Source organism: Tiliqua scincoides, chromosome 6, assembly GCF_035046505.1.
Source record: "Tiliqua scincoides isolate rTilSci1 chromosome 6, rTilSci1.hap2, whole genome shotgun sequence".
NCBI lineage: Eukaryota > Metazoa > Chordata > Lepidosauria > Squamata > Scincidae > Tiliqua > Tiliqua scincoides.
The window spans coordinates 41,283,249-41,302,604 of record NC_089826.1 but is presented as its reverse complement, the minus strand read 5'-3'; the positions used below and the strand labels follow the sequence as shown (position 1 = coordinate 41,302,604).

The following is a 19,356-nucleotide window of genomic DNA, read 5'->3' as shown; positions in this document are numbered from 1 at the left end:
ACTGAGCAAGTGTCGAGAGAAAATTCCTGCCCCTGGGTGCTTTGTGTCCACCTTTGTAAAGAGTTACAGTAGAGTTATGGGCATAATGCATTATTCTTTGTCTAGCCCTGTCCGTGAATTAAACATTTGCCTGTTGGTTGGTTCCCTTGGCCCTGTGCCAACTGTTAATCTCCTTTTGAAGTTTCCACTACTTTGCTGTCACATCTTGTAACAGGCTGAGTTCCTGATACTTAGATAAGTGATTTCCTTTGTTTCACCTTTCCTTCCACTTCAGCAGTTTCCAGATAATTTCAGCTGTTGTCAGGCTCACCCTTCCATTATCTCTGTGTATTCTGTTTCATTCTGCAGTGAAATATGCATAATTTTCTAACTCAGTGTTTCTCAAACTGTGGGTTGGGACCCACTAGGTGGGTCGTGAACCAGTTTCAGGTGAGTCACCATGTATTTCAATATTTTATTTTTAATATATTCGACTTAATGCTACCAAGCTATGTGTCTGCATTTGGGGAAATGTCACAGATCTTTATTTTTAACAAGCTACTATGAAGTTGCTTTTAACAATGATAGTAAATGGGACTTACACCTGGATAAATGTGGGTAGAGTTACAGCCTAGGATTGTTGAAAATTTTCCTACTTGATGATGTCACTTCTGGTGATGACATTACTTCTGGCCATGACATCACTAAAAAGTGGGTCCTGGTGCTAAAGGAGTGAGAACTACTGTTCTAACTCATTCGTTACAACTCAAGCCTAACAAGCCTAACAACTCAAAAGACGCCTGAGGGGGGACATGATTGAGACATACAAAATTATGCATGGGAAGGATAAAGTGGATAGAGAGATGCTCTTTACACTCTCACATAACACCAGAACCAGGGGACATCCACTAAAATTGAGTGTTGGGAGACTTAGGACAGACAAAAGAAAATATTTCTTTCCTCAGTGTGTGGGTGGTCTGTGGAACTCCTTGCCACAGGATGTGGTGATGGCGACTGGCCTGGACGCCTTTAAAAGGGGATTGGACAAGTTTCTGGAGGAAAAATCCATTACGGGGTACAAGCCATGATGTGTATGTGCAACCTCCTGATTTTAGAAATGAGCTATGTCAGAATGCCAGATGCAGGGGAGGGCACCAGGATGAGGTCTCTTGTTATCTGGTGTGCTCCCTGGGGCATTTGGTGGGCCACTGTGAGATACAGGAAGCTGGATTAGATGGGCCTGTGGCCTGATCCAGTGGGGCTGTTCTTATGTTCTTAAGTTGCCTTTTCCCTCCATTGGAACCGACATGACTCATGTCTTTATATTCCTGTCATTTATCATGGAGGAGGAAGATGCAAGGCAGAGCAACCTTGTTCTTGACAGTTCTGGCTATCAGCAGTTAGGACTGAACAACAGGGATGGATCGCTTCTGCACTGCTTTATGACTTCTTTTGAAGCGTCTAGTACAGGTGCCTACTTTTTTTTGGTTCCCATCCCCCTTTTTTCACCCCAGGCCCAGGTACTATGTACCCCCTGCACACCCCTCTCAGTAGCTCTATTAACAACATCAGACCACAGATGATGGCAACAGGTGGTGATGGCTTCTCCTGCCTTTCCTCCCCTCATGAGCATTTCCTCATGGCCCCAGAATGACAAAGGAGGCTCTTACATTTGTAGATGGGATGCCAGGCTTGGCAGCAGCACAATCTCTCAGGCAACCCACATCACCACTGCCACCAGTATGGAGGTGTGGGATGTTCAGGGATCAATCTGAATGGATGGGTCCATTAATCAGGGTGACCAGATGTCATAAATACATAACACAGAGAACAGGGCATCCCACAATGTATGATATCCAAGAAAAATATAGAACATGATAAAATAAAAGCTAAAAACACTCATTTATTGAGTTTATATGCTTAATTTAAACACTATGTTACTTATTATTAAATTTAAAACTATATAACATATAATTTATTACTTAGAAGAAGGCTATGCACTGCCAGCAGGGGCCCGCTCACAGTGAAAAGGAGCATATTTAAGTTCTTTTCCTGGACACAAGGCTAAAAAAAGAGGGCATGTTCTGGAAAAAGAGGATGTCTGGTCACCCTGCCTCTAATGAGCATGGGCCTTCAACTAGTGCCAACCTAGCTGACAGCCCAATTTTGAGCTGCCTGCAGCGCCCAGGTCCATTGGCTCCATGGCGGGCTCCTGCTGGATCCTGCACCTCCCACACTACCGCGGGAGGCTCCTCGGGAACAGGAGACGTTCGTGCCCTTCCCCCGAGTAAGGGAAGCAGCCCCGCAATGGGGCTACTCACTTTAGTGCCAACCTTTTGGTTGCCGCTAAAGTAAAGGCACTTGTGTAGGGCAAGCAATCCTGCACGAGCACCTAGGATCCTTGGCTCCGTGGATCAGCCTGTCCCCCTCCCTCCAACACGCCTCCCCCACTCCCCCAGCCATGCCTCCCCCCTCCCCAGAACGCCTCCCCCACACCCCCAGCCATGCCCCCACCTACTGTTGCACAGCCCGGCAGCCCGGGAGACCGCCGAGCCGCGGAACCCAGGCGCCTGCTGCACGCCAGCCCAGCTCTGGCCAGCACTGGGCTAGCTCCAGTGGGAGCTCGGTGGTAAGCCCCACAAAAGTGCCTAATGGCACGTTTGCGACTGTGGTCTGCAGTGCGGAGGCGCGCCGCGAAACACAGGATCCGGCTCTGACTCTTGATACCCAAGGATGATATTCCTATATAGCTAGTTGACCAGTGTTTCTCAAACTGTGGATTAGGACCCATTAGGTGGGTCACAAGCCAATTTCAGGTGGGTTCCCATTCATTTCAATATTTTTAATGTGTTAGATTTGATACTACCATGGTATGTGATTGCATTTGGGGAAATGTTAAGATCATAAGAACAGCCCCACTGGATCAGGCCATAGGCCCATCTAGTCCAGCTTCCTGTATCTCACAGAGGCCCACCAAATGCCCCAGGGAGCACACCAGATAACAAGAGACCTCATCCTGGTGCCCTCCCTTGCATCTGGCATTCTGACATAGCCCATTTCTAAAATCAGGAGGTTGCACATACACATCATGGCTTGTAACCCGTAATGGATTTTTCCTCCAGAAACTTGTCCAATCCCCTTTTAAAGGCGTCCAGGCCAGTCGCCATCACCACATCCTGTGGCAAGGCATTCCACAGACCACCCACACGCTGAGTAAAGAAATATTTTCTTTTGTCTGTTCTAACTCTCCCAACACTCAATTTTAGTGGATGTCCCCTGGTTCTGGTGTTATGTGAGAGTGTAAAGAGCATCTCCCTATCCACTCTGTCCATCCCCTGCATAATTTTTATGTCTCAATCATGTCCCCCCTCAGGCGCCTCTTTTCTAGGCTGAAGAGGCCCAAACGCCTTAGCCTTTCCTCATAAGGAAGGTGCCCCAGCCCCGTAATCATCTTAGTCGATCTCTTTTGCACCTTTTCCATCTCCACTATGTGTTTTTTGAGATGCGGCGACCAGAACTGGACACAATACTCCAGGTGTGGCCTTACCATAGATTTGTACTTACAGATCTGTACTTTTAACAGGCAACTATGTATATGCTTTTAACAATGATAGTAAATGGGACTTACACCTGGGTAAGCATGGGTAGGGTTGCAGCCTAGGATTGTTAAAAATTTTCCTGCTTGACTATGTTACTGGTTGTGACATAACTTCCGGTGGGTCCTGACAGATTCTCATTCTAAAAAGTGGGTCCCGGTGCTAAAAGTTTGAGAACCACTGTTAGACTTTTCAAGTATATAAAATTTATTAGGTGTTTAATGGGCTATTTGTATTGAACCCTACATGCACTGGCTTTGGAACAACTGAGCACCTGCCCCCCAAAAAAAGACCTATGTAACAATTGGTGTTCATGAAATGACTTTTTGAAGTGGCTTCTTGTTTGTGATGCAGGACCCTGAAAGTCATCAGAGTGACTTCAGCTGCACAGAATGAGTACAGCTTTGTACTCCTGTTTGGGAACACATCAGAGTATCTTAGGAGGCATTAATTGCTATTAGAGGATCATTTTATAGCTACAGCAATATAAAACTATTTGCCAGACTGCAGCTAAAGCAGGCCCTTAAGCTGCATTGCCCCAATAACACTAATTCTTCATGTTTGTTTATATATAAAGTTCCATGTTTTGTTTTTCCAAATGTTGTTGTTAATTGCACTGTGGCAGCAGGGAGCACCCTTACAGATTTTGAGTGTTGGATTGCACTTGCATTTAACAAAGATTTGGCAAGCTTTGGGGAATATGTGAAATATATCAGTATATTCTGTGAAATGATGAATAGTAAATAGCAACACTGAAATTCTGTTTCCTGGTTGTCGGGCTTCAGAGCTATCATCCCATTGAGATAATGAGAACAATTAACACCATGCATACCCACTGTCTGCTCAGACATGCCAAGATGCTTCAGATTTAACTGCATTAGCTGCTATCCACTTTATGAGGATTTCCTTCCTGACGGTAGAGATCCATAGCTTTTCTAAAGAGAAGGTAGCCCAAGCAACGGCTGCTTTTTTGTTACATGGAAACCTCAATAAATGCATAGAGCTCTTCTGTAAGTTTACGGTGTCCTTGTGCATTGTAAATGTTTCTCCTTCGGACTGGATACTCGTGTGGCATTTTTTAAGTCAAATTGACTTGAAATCATCCTGTTGTGGAAAAATTTTGAAATGTGTACAGCGAACCAAGATGGTGGATAGGTGGCTGGGCAAAATCAACCCTATATAGTTACTGGTCAGGTGGTAGCTGTGACTCTTCTTCCTTATGCAAGCTGTGGTCAGCCAATTATATGCATCCACAGTTGCACCCAGGATTCAAAAAACCAGTGATGACAAGAGCACTATCAAACAATTTAATGAGTATTTAATACTCCTTGCCCAGACATAGGAACTTGGACACATTGGGGGGGGGGGGGTCACATTAAACCATATGGTGCATATAAGGCAGGAATTTAAAATCACTTTGTGCACCAAAAGCACTCTGTAAATTCTCCCCCCCTACCACCACCACCATTAGGTTATATATTTTCAAAGATGGTTGTGTCTCTTAGAATGCATGAGATATCAGCTCATCAAAGTCCAGATGTCAATATCTTTTCATACAGAATAGAGAATAGGAACATTACTTTGACAAATAGAGGAATCCTTTTTTACCATTTCTGGTTTTAAATTTGAAAGCGAACCTTTGAGCCAGCTGAGTCAGCTGTTTAGTTCAGGTATAGGGCAAAAAAGCAGAACAGCTGGTGCAAGCAGCCAAAGCTTTCAACCTACATTTACCTTCTTTTGATGACTCGTGTTTTATAATCTGTTTCAGATAACCTTGGTTTTTATTTTTTTTATCAAGCATTGACAATGATTTTATTTTTGAAGTCCTTCCCACCTTTTCCAGGATGTTTAAGCAGTTCTGTTTTGTATTTTCCAGTTATAAAATGATAAAAAAGATTTAAATTCAAACAAAAAAATTATCATGGCAGAGTTTAGCACCAGAATTTCATGCAGATGTTTTCATACATGCTTTCCAACAGTACCAAAAGTGATTGCCATCCATCGGTAGTTCTCCTGAGCATCCCCTATTGCAGTGGTTCCCAAACGTTTTCCATTGGTGGCTCCCTTGACCTACTGGTCCATTGGCCGCAGCTCCCCATTAAATCTACAATCCTATACATTGTATAGGGAAATGGGTTTTTCATGAGGATTCCGCAGCTCCCCTGACTGGTTTCCACAGCTTCCCAGGAAGCCACAGTTCACAGTTTGGGAACCACTGCCCTGTTGAAATACATGGAAGCTGTACAAGAACATGACCATGTTCCTGTCCAGTTCCCATTCATTTCAGTGTGACAACCATAGAAGAATTGTGAACTCTGTTCTTATGATAAGTGAGATTATATATTTCTGCATTTCACATGCATTTCTGCATTTCACATGCAGAAAGTGATTTATATATTCAGGACACATTTGGTTCATAGCATCAGCCAGGGAAATATTCTTTCTCCTCATGAGAACCTTACAAGTACCTTACAAGTTTTTTTTAAAGGACTGGAGAATGATCACTAATGCATAAAGAAACTATCTACCCTTTATATTTTGAATTTAATGCCAATAACATGTCCAAAGAAAACCAAAAACCCAGTGCTTCTATTGGGACATTTTGTTCAGTTGAGGTATGTTTTTGAGCTTTCTTCCTACCACACAAATGTGGGGTAGAGAGGATTAACAGCCCAATCCTATCCAGGATTGGACTGTTGGGGAGACAGATTTCCAACAGCAAATGAGTCTTCCACTGTTTTAAAATGGCTGCCAACGGAGCATGCTGTGTTCCATCAACGACCATTTTGAGAGTGCTGCCACAAGCTGTCAACCAGGTGAGGAACGGGGTGGATGGGAAGGGGTTGAATCTGGGCAGGGAAGAGGAAAGAACAGGGAGCAGGCAGCATGCACTGAATCCTATCCCCTCTTTTTCAAGCCATCTACCTCCCCTTCCTCCTCGTCTGACTTGCCCAGCTACAGAGCTGGAGCAGGTCCAAGGAGACCCTTTGCAGAGCAAGAGGCATACAATGGGGTGAGGAGAAATAATTCCCCTTTCCTCTTCAAAGCCTTCTGATTTTTCCCTGCCTCCCACCTGTGCTGGGTACACTGCACTCATTTAGGATAGGATTGGGCTCTAAATTCTATTTATATCCACTTTCATTTTTGTTGGTACTATCAGTACCAAAAGTGCTACAAAAGCTAGTTTTGTGGGAGCTAGAACTCATCCACATGTGTAGCAATTTGATTCTCAGAGAAGTCAAATTATGGTATTTAAGCAATACAGCTTGTTGTTGTGCCCTAAAATCCAATTATACAGTGCTCACTAAGGGCAGCACCACCTTACTATATTGGTTGTAATTATTAGTGGGCATAGATGTTCCAGGGTAGGCCTCTCCAGCAATTCAGGTTAATTGCTCTCAATCAGAACCTATAACTAACAAGTTTGCATAGGCGATGATGCATAGGATTTCTGCTTATACTACTCACTAATTATACTGGACAAGAAGAGTGGAATAAAGTGTGTGTGTCATAAGAAAAGATTTTGTGGAAGTGTCTGAACAGCTGATAGACTTTCCGCCAACAATTTGAAAGCACCAAAATGCTTAATTCCTGCCGGGACAGAACACTCCGCCACAAAAAAGGTGCATAGGGAGATTGGCTAAACACTGCAGGGAACAGCAAAGTTGACTAGGAAAGCAAATTAAAAATATTGGAAAAACAATTCCCCAAAGACTGCACCTGAACAGTCTGCATTTAAAGGAAAATTAAAGCAAGAAAGGGAACATGTTCTGGATAGATGCAAAGTAAGCTTTTATAAAAGTCTAGTTTCAGCACCTTTAGGAAAAAATCTGAAAATTGATATTTTTACAGTTTCCCTCTGGGATTTTCACTCACATCTAATTTTTACCCAGAATGTATGATTTCTGATTTCACCTCTTTTAATGTGACAAGGGAACCAGAGACTAATGACCCATTCCTATTAATCTCCTGTGCAGGGATGTAGCAGCACCAACACAGCATTTGCTGAATCCAGCAGGGGAGATTTGGCTCTGGAGGCCTCCCCAGAGCAATGGAACATTTGTTTCCTTTCCCCAGGGCAAGTTCCTGTTGGCCTGGTGAGTCAACTCAGACCTGCCCCAGTGATATCACTGGCACAAGTCCATGTTGACCCAGGAAGGTGGACTGAAACCAGGAAGGGAGTTAGGATTTGGCGGCCACTACTACCACTGTACCTGTCCCCATCACCTCCCTGTTCTGCCTGCCTCATTCTGGCCTCCCCCACCCTCTCCCAGCCCTGTCCTGCCTCCCCTGCCATCCAACCTGTGTAGGTAGGCCTTCTCCAGTCCACCAGCACGAAGAGGCTCCAGCCTTCCCACTAGTGCTGCCAGAATGCCTTTTGCAACTGCCGAAAGGCAGTTTTCATCAGTGGAACACTTGTTTTGCCAGCAGGGCAGCCCAAGAGGATTCGGCTGCCCAACTGAGCAGAATTGTTAAGCAACATTGCCTTCTAATTGAGTCTGATTGTTGCGTTATGCCCAAATTAATTCAATGTTGTAGTGTCCAGGCTTTAGGAACCAGCATAAACTTGACATTTTCTCATTATCATTAGCTTATTCCTCCTTTGAAGCACTGTATAGATTAAGGACTCAGAAAACTCTGGTAAAATATCATTGCTGCCAAGTCAAATGTCTGTTGCCTTGAACTCAAGAGTGATAATTGAAAGAATGGTTCACAATTGATTTCAGGAATGTTAAAAGTATGATACATACTTCAGCCTCTTCCCCTTCTTCTGCCTTTACAGAAAGGCTAATTTAGCGGAAGAGTGAGTAATCACACATTAAGGATAATTTTATATTATTAGAAGACAAATAACAGATAATGGTGGCACCCAGAGGGCATCCTTCAAGTGTCAAGCTTTTGTTGTTACAGGTGTTGTATGAACAGTGGCTTTTCTAAGAAGTATGTCCTATAATAAATAGGCTGTTGTGATGGTTACATAGATCCTTGCTGCTCAGGGAAGCTGGCTTTCAGGTCTTACTTGAATTAATTATAATAATTTACATATACAGTCATTCACTGACCGTGTATAGAGAGTTCTTATATAAATGGAAGAAGACCAGTTCTTGATAGGTCTTCTGTGCTTACAATTGGAAGATGGGTTATGGGAGGGATAGGATCCTAATTTATAGAAGTGATACTAGTACTGCTATGGTACCTGTGTATTGTGATCCAGTTCTTGTGGTTGGGGCACATGGAGGTCAATACACATGTAGTTCTAACTGTCTGTTAGGTGGTTGACAATACCTATTATTGCAGTTTTAGGTAGGGAGCAAAAACAAAACCAAAAAAAGTCCCTGGTGAGCCCCCATATATATATAGTGGGCTACATTGTTCAGACCTGGGCTACCTTTTCATCAAGCTGTTCCTTGTCAAGAGTTTTCTGTTTTCTTTTTGTCAAGGAATCCCAATCCACTTTCTTGATGGACTCTTATATAGTTTTCTACAGTAAAGTCATTGAGCAGTGAGCATCCATAGCTGCTTCTGGATACTGTGGGTTTATCTTCCGTTTTAAGCCTTCTCTTTTACTTGATAGTTAAGCAGAAAACCTTTCTACAAAGAAAAGTAATAATAAATATAGAACAGTGATAAGTATGCTAAAGGATAAGATTCAGACAACTGTCTTTAGCCACTAAACTGTGACTTTTATCATCACCATGTAGTGATTTGGTTGTCTGAAAGCGTCCACATGCCATGGATCTCAGAGCCATCATGCATTGGAGTCAGCCTTCCCTGTAAACTCTGTAGTTGTGCAGCTCTAATCAGAGCCCCACATACCTCCCCTTTCAGCATGCCAAGAGCTCAGCAATGATGATGACATCACCAAGCACTCTGTAGGCACCCTCATGCTGCCGCTTTAGGGTTCCTCACACTTTGGAGGAAAATTAGCAAGAACATTGTTTAGTATGTCGCAGATATTTGACAGGAGCCCACATGTCATGAAGCTATAGGCTCCATTGTGCATTGGACTCTTTCAGATCACTCAAATGTGCAGATTTCTCAACATGCTACCCCTGCAGATTTCACTGCAGGATGGAAAGAATGGTTTATTGAAGTCACCCAGAGACATAATTGAGCATCATCTTGAAATTGGATACTGGGAAAACTGAGGGGAGAAAAAGAGTGAGCATGCTGTTTTCATTCCTACAGATCTTTAAATCAAGTTGTATTATTTCTCTTTCCACAAGATATGCAGCAACTCAACCAGAACTTATGGACTAGATGCAGGACTTGCTAGGTGAATTTTTATGGCAGTTTTTAAGCAGGATGTCAGGTTTGATTATCATAATAGTTACCTTCTTGTCTTAAAAAATCTACAGGTCCATAAATGATTACAAAAACAGATGCACCGATCAGTAATTTATCCATTTTGTATTTCCTTCCTTGGTTATTTATGGCTAAAACAGCTCTTTTGCTGTGCAGTGACTAAAAGATGCTGCAAATATGCAGGCATACTTTTATAGCTGTTGATAGCATGAAAGGGAACTCCTTTTTGTAGATGTTAAAAGCACAGTACTATCAACTGCAACATGCTGACTCCACACCAGCACAACCATTGGTTCTTGGTAGAAGTAGCTAGAAAATCATCACTTTACCTGTAGTAGCAGAACATTAGCAACCCAATCCTATCCTCAGCTGGCACACACTGCATGCTGTGCCTAGCCAAGGACCGCGATGTAACAGAAAGCTTTGGGTGGTTCAAAATGCTGCAACTAGAATGGTATCAGCCTCATGGGAGAAGCACATTATCCCCCACTTTGATTTAATCTCTATATTCTTGTTTGCTTCTGGATGCAGTTTCTGGTGCTGGTTGTTACCTTTAAAACTGACAGTAGCCCCCAGATATGTTAGGAACTGTTTACTCATAAAACTACCCATCTTATCTAATGGTCAAAAAACATTTTAAACCAGCCAAAGTTTTTCATCACATTATGGCCCTCAGCCAGGCCACAACATGCAGCAGAGCCAGCGCCACTGCTCCATGTACTAACACCTTCATAAGTTCAGTTAGCAAGCATGCAGGGCAGCACCCACTCAGTAACAACACCCAGGCCTTGAATCTCCCTCTCAATGAGATGTGCGTAGCCTCTTCTCCCCTCTCAAGAAAATGCACATGGTCTCTTCTCCCCATCCTTCCAATGGAGGGGGAAGATGTGGTTGATCATCTTCGCTTGCTAATGAGAAGTGTGACTTTTTAGCTTAAGATCTCTTAGTGCAGAAGGGGTTGTGCCTCAGTGATACAGCTTGCATGCATAGAGTCCCAGGTTCAATACCTGGCATCTTCAGGTAGGTCAGAGAAACATGCCTCTCAGAAACCCAAAGCCTCTACCAGTTCATGTTGACAACACTGACTAGGTGAACCAATGATCTGATTTAGTAAAAGGCAGCTCCCTGTTATCTTTGCTTTTATTCCAGTTGATTTGCGTTATTGTTCGCTGCAGAATTTGTATTGTTTTCTTGCCATTTTTCTGTGCCACAAGCACAGTGGCCTTCTGTTTTAGAGCAGAAGGGAAAATAGGAATATAAAAGTTAATTCAGGCTTGAACATACAGTGTTAAGGAAACACTACAGATAGTTCTGGAATTGACTCTGTCTTCCTGAAGTAATATTCCAGTACGGATGCCCTATCTGCCATATTCCCTTACTACTTGCAAGAAAGCATGTAGAGAAAGCATGTAAAGAAAAGGTATGAGTTTGCATTGTACAGGCCTACAAAATTGAGGGTCAGAAAGGTTTTTCCCAAACTTTATGGTGGTTTGATATGAATTTGGGGTACTGATTCAAAAAATGGCACCTGTTTTGCCCTATCACGTCTAGTTTTGGAGATATAGTATAGCCTCATTAGTGAATGGCTCAAGCGGCTTCCTCATGAGGAAGCCATGGTGTAGGCGTCATCATGAGGAAGCTGCTTGAACCATTTACTAAAGAGGCTGTGCCTTGTCTCCAAAACTAGACATGATAGGGCAAAACAGATTCCATTTTTGGAATCACTGCCCTAAATATACCCAGGAATTAGTGTAACGTTTAAGGAAGCAAAAAGTGTGTTGGCCTGTGTAATCGAAGGTGCAACTATCTCAAGGGGCAGCACAACCCAAAACATTGCCACCTCTGCTCAAAAAGAAAAAGAAAAACCCTTACCTTGTTCCTGGTGCAGGACTTATGGGTTGATTTGGGACTGCATGAATGAATGAGCTTCTTCATTCCTTGTAAATCAAACCAGTAGACCCACAGTTCCATGTTTGAAGAGACTGCTAGGAGCAAGGTAAGGAAGCAGATGATCCACTTTCCACTCACTTTTAGCAGACAGAAAGAGAAAACCAATGGAGGTTGCATCTGTGTCTGGCTGGAGGGAGGCAGTTGCAGACTCGGGGTGAAGGACATCCCAAATCCACTGCCTCTCTCACTGCCACCCTCTTACACACACACACACAGTCTATCACTTATGCAATCTGTATCACCACTTTATGAATGAGTTGCCCCTAACTGGCCTCGCTTAGTCTCGGTGGCAGTGCCTGTGCTGTGCAAGTAAACAACCCAATACTGATGATATCATAGGAATAAAATTCACAACAAAATATAGAACTACATGGAAACCCAGACTGAAATTCTCTTGTTTCTTTGAAATGTTCAGTATATGTGACTTGAGCATAAAAGAAAGGACCTATGGTGGTGCTTTCAGAGTCTTACATGTGAATTTGAGGTTCATGTATACTTCCTGACTTCTGTGCCACTTTAAGATGTTCGAAGCTTTGCTTTTAAAATTAATGTAACATGGTCTCTAAAGAGATGCCAGTCTAAATAAGAAAGTTGCAATAGTGTGATTTGTGCAATAAAGGAAATCTGAGCCATAATCTCTCAATAATCTGGATTGGTCCTTCACAGGAATGAGACCCAAATGCCATGAGCAACAGTGTGGGATGGTGGCATTGGGTTGTTCATGACACACAGCAGGTAATCCAATAATGCTTTTGAGTCATTAATATTAGAATTGTATTTTTCCTTTTTTGGGGAATAGAAACAGAGAAGATAGGGCTGGAGGCTGGAAATGGGTTACCATCTTGGAAATTCAATGACCAGCTCTTTCCCTGTGATGTGTGTGGAAAAGTGTTTGGCCGACAGCAGACGTTGTCCCGACATCTCTCCCTGCACACAGGTAACTTTTTTTTAATGGTGTTGGGCAGATTCACTCATTTTTGGATGGTGATAAGGAAAATTTCTTTGTATGTAAATAATGGTGGATTGATCCATCCTCTGTATAACTTTACAACACTAGATTTCAACCAAATGAGACCCTGGCTAAAATCCATAGCTGAAGTACATCTATATCTCACTTTCCTTTTTAATTTTATTAAAAACAAACACAAAACACACACACATATACACAAAAATAATTTTAAAAAACATTACGAGTTGTATGGCAAATGTGGAGATCTCAAACATTTCTTGTTTTATGACAAAATCATACAAAAAATTATCAAACTTTAACAATCTGCACCTATTATAAAATGCCTTTTCCATACAAATAGAAAAATAAAAAAAATGAAAGTTATCTCCTATCTACTCATCAGATCCATAGATCACTTGGCCCACTTTCCCCTCAACATGCAGGAAGTCCATGAATGGTTTCCAATTGTCCATAAAAGATTTTACTGAGTTATCTTTAAGAAAAATTGTACGTTTGTCCATTTCTGCCAAATCCAATACCTTTAACAACCTGTTTTCCAATATGGGTATCTCTGGAGCTTTTCAGTATTTGGCATACAATATTCTTGCAGCGGTTGTCATATATAAAAACATAGTTTCATAGTCTTTCTGAAACAAGTCATCCAGTATTCCCAGCAAACAGGCTTCTGGTTTCATTTGTAAATTTACCTTCAATATTTGCTGGTGTATCAAAGTCCAATGTATCTCACTTTCCATGACAGTGCACAAAGTCTTTAAATTAGTGGCTGGAAGGCCTTGGATCAAGTCTGCCCCTTGAGAAGTGATGGCTGGCACCCTCCCCACTGTTTCCAACACAGAAAGAAAGGAGATGTGGAGAAATTCACATTGGTAGCAACGGTCAGTCAGGGTAGGCGGTGGGATCAGATATTATCCCACCATCCTTCGTTGCCTTCTCAGAATGACTCTTTAGGGAAACTAGTTGATGACTAAGGCCTCCAAAATGGAGAAAGTAATATTTGATTTATTAAATATCCAGTAGTCTATTCAGTGATCCAGTGAAACTGTCAGTCCAATCCTATGAGATGGCACCGTCACAAGCACAAAGGTGCTGAAATATCTGCTGCTGTATCCTGTGGGGCCAGGGAAGCTGCCAGAGGTTTCCTCAGGGTAACGGAACATCGATTCCCTTAACCCAGGTTGACCCCCAGAGGCCCCAGTGGGTCTACTCAGGATCTGTGTCAGCTGGTGCAGGAGGCTCCAGAGTTGGGATAGGTATCAGCGGCAGCCTCTGCTACTGTCTCCACCCCACTCCGGGCCTCATCTGCCCTCTGGCCCTCCTTTCCTCCACCCCGTTTCTCCCCTTTCCTCACCTTTCCCCACCCCAAGAAGCCTCTGCACTGCCTGCCAGAGATACTTACCACCTTGAACTTATCCACGGTGTCCTGGGTGCAGAGGCTCGGCACTGACTGATGCTGGCCTCTCTACCAGTACAGTTTGCTGCCTTCCAGGTGTGAAGTGTCGTACAGCATGTGCACAACGACAGTTATTGAGGCAGCACACAGATCAACATCATTGACCCGGTCAGGTTTGGGTTCTGGGCCACAGTTCTGATCCCAAGATACTCTTACAAACAGCAGCACCAATCATGCCAGTCACCTCATGGGAAGAAGAGAAGGCCTCCTGTTCACTCCCATCTCAAGTCAGTCAGGAGGAATGGAAGTCTTTCTGAGAGGCAATGGTACTGATCATAATCAGCTTAGTGGGACATCTGTGGTGCAGTAGCATTGTGTGCATTGGATATAGTGCCCCCCCCCCCGCAGCACCACTTAATGTCAATGTTATAGCTTAAAGTAGTATAATGTTAGAGTGCCTCAGTCCTACGAGGCATAAGAATATTGATACTGGGTTTATTCCAAAATTATTTCCAAGCAAAGGGAAATGGAAGACTATTTCTTTTCCCAAATTCATTTTCTTAAAGGTGCACTCACCGAGAATCTGGCCTCAGGTCCACTGTAGCATTGCCCTGGAATTGTCAACCAAATTTTTGCTGTCAGTAAAGGGACAAAAATCAGTTTAAAAACATATAGCAGAAAATCAAGCTCATCTTACACAGGTGTAGTCTCACTGGAGTGAGACTGTATCAGGTATAACTATGTCAGGCTAAATCTATTAGTAACAAGCTGTTTTAAAAGGAGGAAGTGAATCAGTTTAGTTCTGAGGTCAGCTGTTCTCCTCTGTCTTGCACAAAATTGCTTTTTGTCTCCAAACAAAATGTCAAATGTGTATATGTAAGCACAGATGATCCCATTTCATTTCATTTTATTTTGTTCTGGACATTATGCTGTATGAAAGATTCTGAAGGATTTCCTCTTGAGTAATACTTCATATTTATTGCATAGACACAATTGACATTAAACATAACGTAACGTTTCTAGCAAATCTATGTTGTATTAAGAAAAAATGAAATTTCCTTAATTTGCAAAGGACCTTTCAATCTACTCACCAGTGAAAGTATTGGTTAGTATTTGAGTTTTAATTGCTATACTGCACAGTCCTATGCATATCTACTGAGAAGTAAGCCCCATTGTCTTCAGTGGGGCTTACTGTCAGGAAAGTGTGAAAAGGATTGCAGCCTTACAACCCAATACTGTCTGGCACTTATAATGCAAGAACACACGTTCAAGCCACATAACGCACTTTCCAGCTATCACGAATGCAACAACACTGGAGACCATGGCCTGGCTGCTGCTGGAAGTAGTGAGTGGCTAGGTCTACACAATGACAGATGGGGGATCCCTACCATTGTGGGTAAGGCCATGTAGGGGATCATAGGGAGATGGAGAGGGGTTGGAACAGAGGGTGGGCAGATTGAGAAGAAGATGGGGCAGGGAGGAGGGTGCATCGGGCCCAGGATGTGGGCTAGTTCGGTGTAAGTGATACCCACAGAATTCTAACCTCCTTCCCAGGTCTGGTCTTCCTTCGTGGGTCAACACGGACTTGCACAAGCGCTATCGCTGGCGCAGGTCTGAGTTGACCCCCAGGGCTGTCAGGGGCTTACCCCAGGGGAAAGGAACAAATGTTCTCTTAGCCCAAGGAGGCCTCCCAAGGCTGAATCTCCCAATACAGGGTTCAGCAGACTCCATGTTGATGCCACAGCATTGTCACACAGGGAGTTAGGTAGTATTGTGCTGCAAGTGCCATTGATTTTAAGGCTTTGGGACTGCCTGCCACAAGGGAGACAGGCAGCACAATCCAACACAACTCCCCTGGTGCCAATGCAGCCAAGTCATCCTGCAGGTGTGTTTTGAGCCATGATAGTCTCCTCAAGGAAAGGGAATGTTTGTTCCCTTGTCCTTTACTGCCCCACTGGCTCTACTCAGATCTGTGTCACCTATTTTACTGGCACAAGTCCAAGTGGACCCAGGTAGGTGGATCAAGGTCAGGAAGAGGGATAGGCTATTGGTGGAGAAACTGAGCTGCAATGTTCCTTGACAAAAGACAGACATAACATATATAGAGCAACTTCTTTGATTGGGAAGCACCCCTCCTTGCCCACAATTCAAATTTCCCTTTCTAGGATTGAATTCTGGGAGGAAAGAACCATGCTTCTGCAAATTTGCAGCAGAAACAAACTCTGTACTATGCTGACTGGTTGCCTTCTTGTGTTATTTCCAAGAAACCTCTGCCCCCAACCCTGAGAACAATTTTGAACTTTAAAATGGTTTCCTTTTATTTAATTACTAAGGTGATGAATGGATAAATGCATGGATAGCCCCGTAAACAGACAGCTCAACTGATGCATAGGGTATGGGGCAATTCTTGAGAGCTGAGCAAGTGTTTGATTCACTAGTGTGCATGTCTATCATTCCAGTTGCAAAACCAGACTCACCGTGCAGCTGAAGGATGCACTGTCAGCTCTCTTTTTCTCCAATGTCTGTCTTTATTCTTGGAAGGATTTGACTGATTAACTTACCTAATGCTGTAGGTTTCGCTGCCAAGCAATTTAATATTGTGCTTACATACTAACATCTCCTAAGACATTATTCTTTTCAGCACCATTGACCATCAAAAGTGAATTGGTGTTCAAGTACAGAACTTCTTGCAAGCACCTGAGCTGAATTGTACTCACCAGAAAGCTTCGGCCCTCTGAAGGCTTATAAGGCAATAAAAATGTCACTTCCGGTTTTACAATAAAACTGGAAGTAATGTTTTTTCTCTCTCTAAGAGTCATTTTGAGGCTCACAGAGGCCATGGACTGATGCTTGTGGCCTCTGCAGGGCTCAGAACACCCTCTGGAGGTGAGGGGAGCTTAGCTCCCCTAACCTTCGGAGAGTGGGAGCGTCCCCCTCATATCCATGGATTCAGATAACCGCGGGGAGTTCCGCAACGGAACCCCCACAGTTATGGGGGCACACCTGTATATAATTTGTCTGATTAAAACTAGCAAACTAGTACAGTAGTAACATTTACTGTATATTTTTACTATATAATGTACTGTATACATACTATATAATATGCCAGCTAAACAGTTCCAGTGAACTTGCCAATAATTGATATATTAAGTTTTCAGCTTTTATGCAGTGGGCATAACCCAGCCTGTTAAGGACTTTTAAGCCCCATTGAATTTAATGGGAAATGAGCATGGACTAACCACTTCTGCTGAAACCAATCAAAAGTGCTTAACTTATGGGTTTTACCCATTGTTGTTTGCGATGATACTGAAGAATGAGCAGAATGAAACATACATTTCTATATTAGAAATGACATTTAACACAGTCTCAGGGCACAATCGAAAGGCGCTCTTGGGACAATGCCCTTGCACTGGCCCAACGTTGTCGCGAAAGTGCCATAAAGCACTTTCACGCCAACACAAGGGGAGATAGGTCAGCACACAGATGTGCGCCGGCCTCCCCATGTCAACGCGGGACCCAGGGATGGGTGAGTTGTGTTGACCAAGCTTGGCTGATGCAGAGGTTTGGGGGGGAGCATGAGGAGGGTGGGGAAGAGGCGGGAGGGAAGTGTTTATGGGGGGAGGGCAGGCAGCAGGTGTTCCTGCGGACAAGTGGGTAGGAAGCGGGAGGTGGGACCAGGATCCTTCCATTATGCCAGATCCTAGCCTTTTCTTGGGCAACCTGGGGCAGTCTCAGGCTGCTCAGATTTGTGCCATCAATTTAGGTGGCGCAGATCCATGTAGACCCATTGGGTAATGGGTAAAACCTCCCCTTGCTGCAGGCTGACCCAAGAGCAGCCTGAAACATGCGCTGGATACAGCACAGGCCCATTGGCCTGCCTGTTCCAGCACAAGATAGGATTGGGCTGATGGTGCTTTGATTGGTGCACTTGGCTGATTTTCTCAATATGTGATAATATGCCATGCAGAGATGCATACCACATGAAAGGAGGTGCCTTGTCCCTTTTTAGCAGTATGACTCTACATTGCACATTGGCAGAATTTGCCAGGCATTGAAGATAGACACCCTTTAACCTGTTTGCCTCCCTATATTGTTAAGACTGTAAAACATAAGTGTAATGCTGAAGAAGCCCATACGTAGTGTCTGAGCTGGTGGGTAGAAGACAGACATAAACATGCTGGAATGTGTGTGTGGAACTCACACTCAAGGCTCTTCATTTTTTTTTTCCAGAAGAGAGAAAATACAAATGCCATTTGTGCCCCTATGCTGCTAAGTGCCGTGCTAACCTGAACCAGCACCTGACTGTCCATTCCGTGAAGCTGGTGAGTACAGACACTGAGGACATTGTCAGCGCTGTCACTTCTGAAGGCAGTGATGGAAAGAAGCACCCTTATTACTACAGGTGAGGACCCAGTTGAAAAGCCAGGCCCAGAGGCCAAACTCCAGCCATCTTTTCTGCCTCTCTGTTTATTAAAAACCAAGAACAAGCACTCCCACATGTGCTTCTGAGGTAGAACCTGAAAAGAGTACAGGTTGAGTCTTGGTATTCTCGAGAGTTCCATTCCCAGAGCTCAGGTGGATGGCAAAAATAGTATTACAGCAAATCCATTTAAATAACAATGTCCCTTTGCTCGGTAATTTAAAAACAGCCTTGCTGACCTTTGTAATGCATCAGGCAGACAATCAGTCTCTCTCCAGTTGCTTAGAAAGGCTTAACTCAGAGGCAGCAATCCCTCCCTGCACCAGGAACTGCAGCGCAAGGGAAAGAATGGAGGAGGTGATAATCACTGCCATTTAGCATTATTTCACATGCTCAGAGGGAAGGGAGGGGTTGCTTGCCTTGGAGTGAAGCTGTTCTAAGTGGTTAGCAGTGCGTCACTAGAGGGGCGCAGGGGGTGCGGGCCGCACCGGGTGACGTGCACTGGGGGGTGACATGCTAAAATCATGGTGATTAGGAGTAACCCCATCATATTAAATACCGTTGGATGTGGAATTTCGAGCAGAATGCAATGCAAAAAGCCAGAGTGGAATATCTGCTTTCTATCAAAAGTTATGGCCAAAAAACTGGAAAACAAAAAATGCATGGATCTCTATGGAAAGTGAGCCGTATTGTGCATTCACTCATGAGTAGGCGAACTTGCCTTAGTCCATTGGAAAGGGCAGGC

General features: G+C 43.6%; 1 protein-coding gene across 2 annotated transcripts in view; it reads left to right on the top strand.

Moving 5' to 3' along the window:
- The window catches only part of ZNF827 (zinc finger protein 827), a 153,081-nt gene that overhangs the window by 116,099 nt on the left and 17,626 nt on the right, over positions 1-19,356 (top strand). Inside the window, exons 9-10 of one of the 2 annotated variants that reach the window (XM_066632634.1) lie at positions 12,631-12,768; positions 18,422-18,593. In XM_066632634.1, the coding sequence (XP_066488731.1) occupies positions 12,631-12,768; positions 18,422-18,593 (310 nt within the window). The remainder of the gene's footprint in view (positions 1-12,630; positions 12,769-18,421; positions 18,594-19,356) is intronic. The other variant, XM_066632635.1, reaches the window with a different exon arrangement.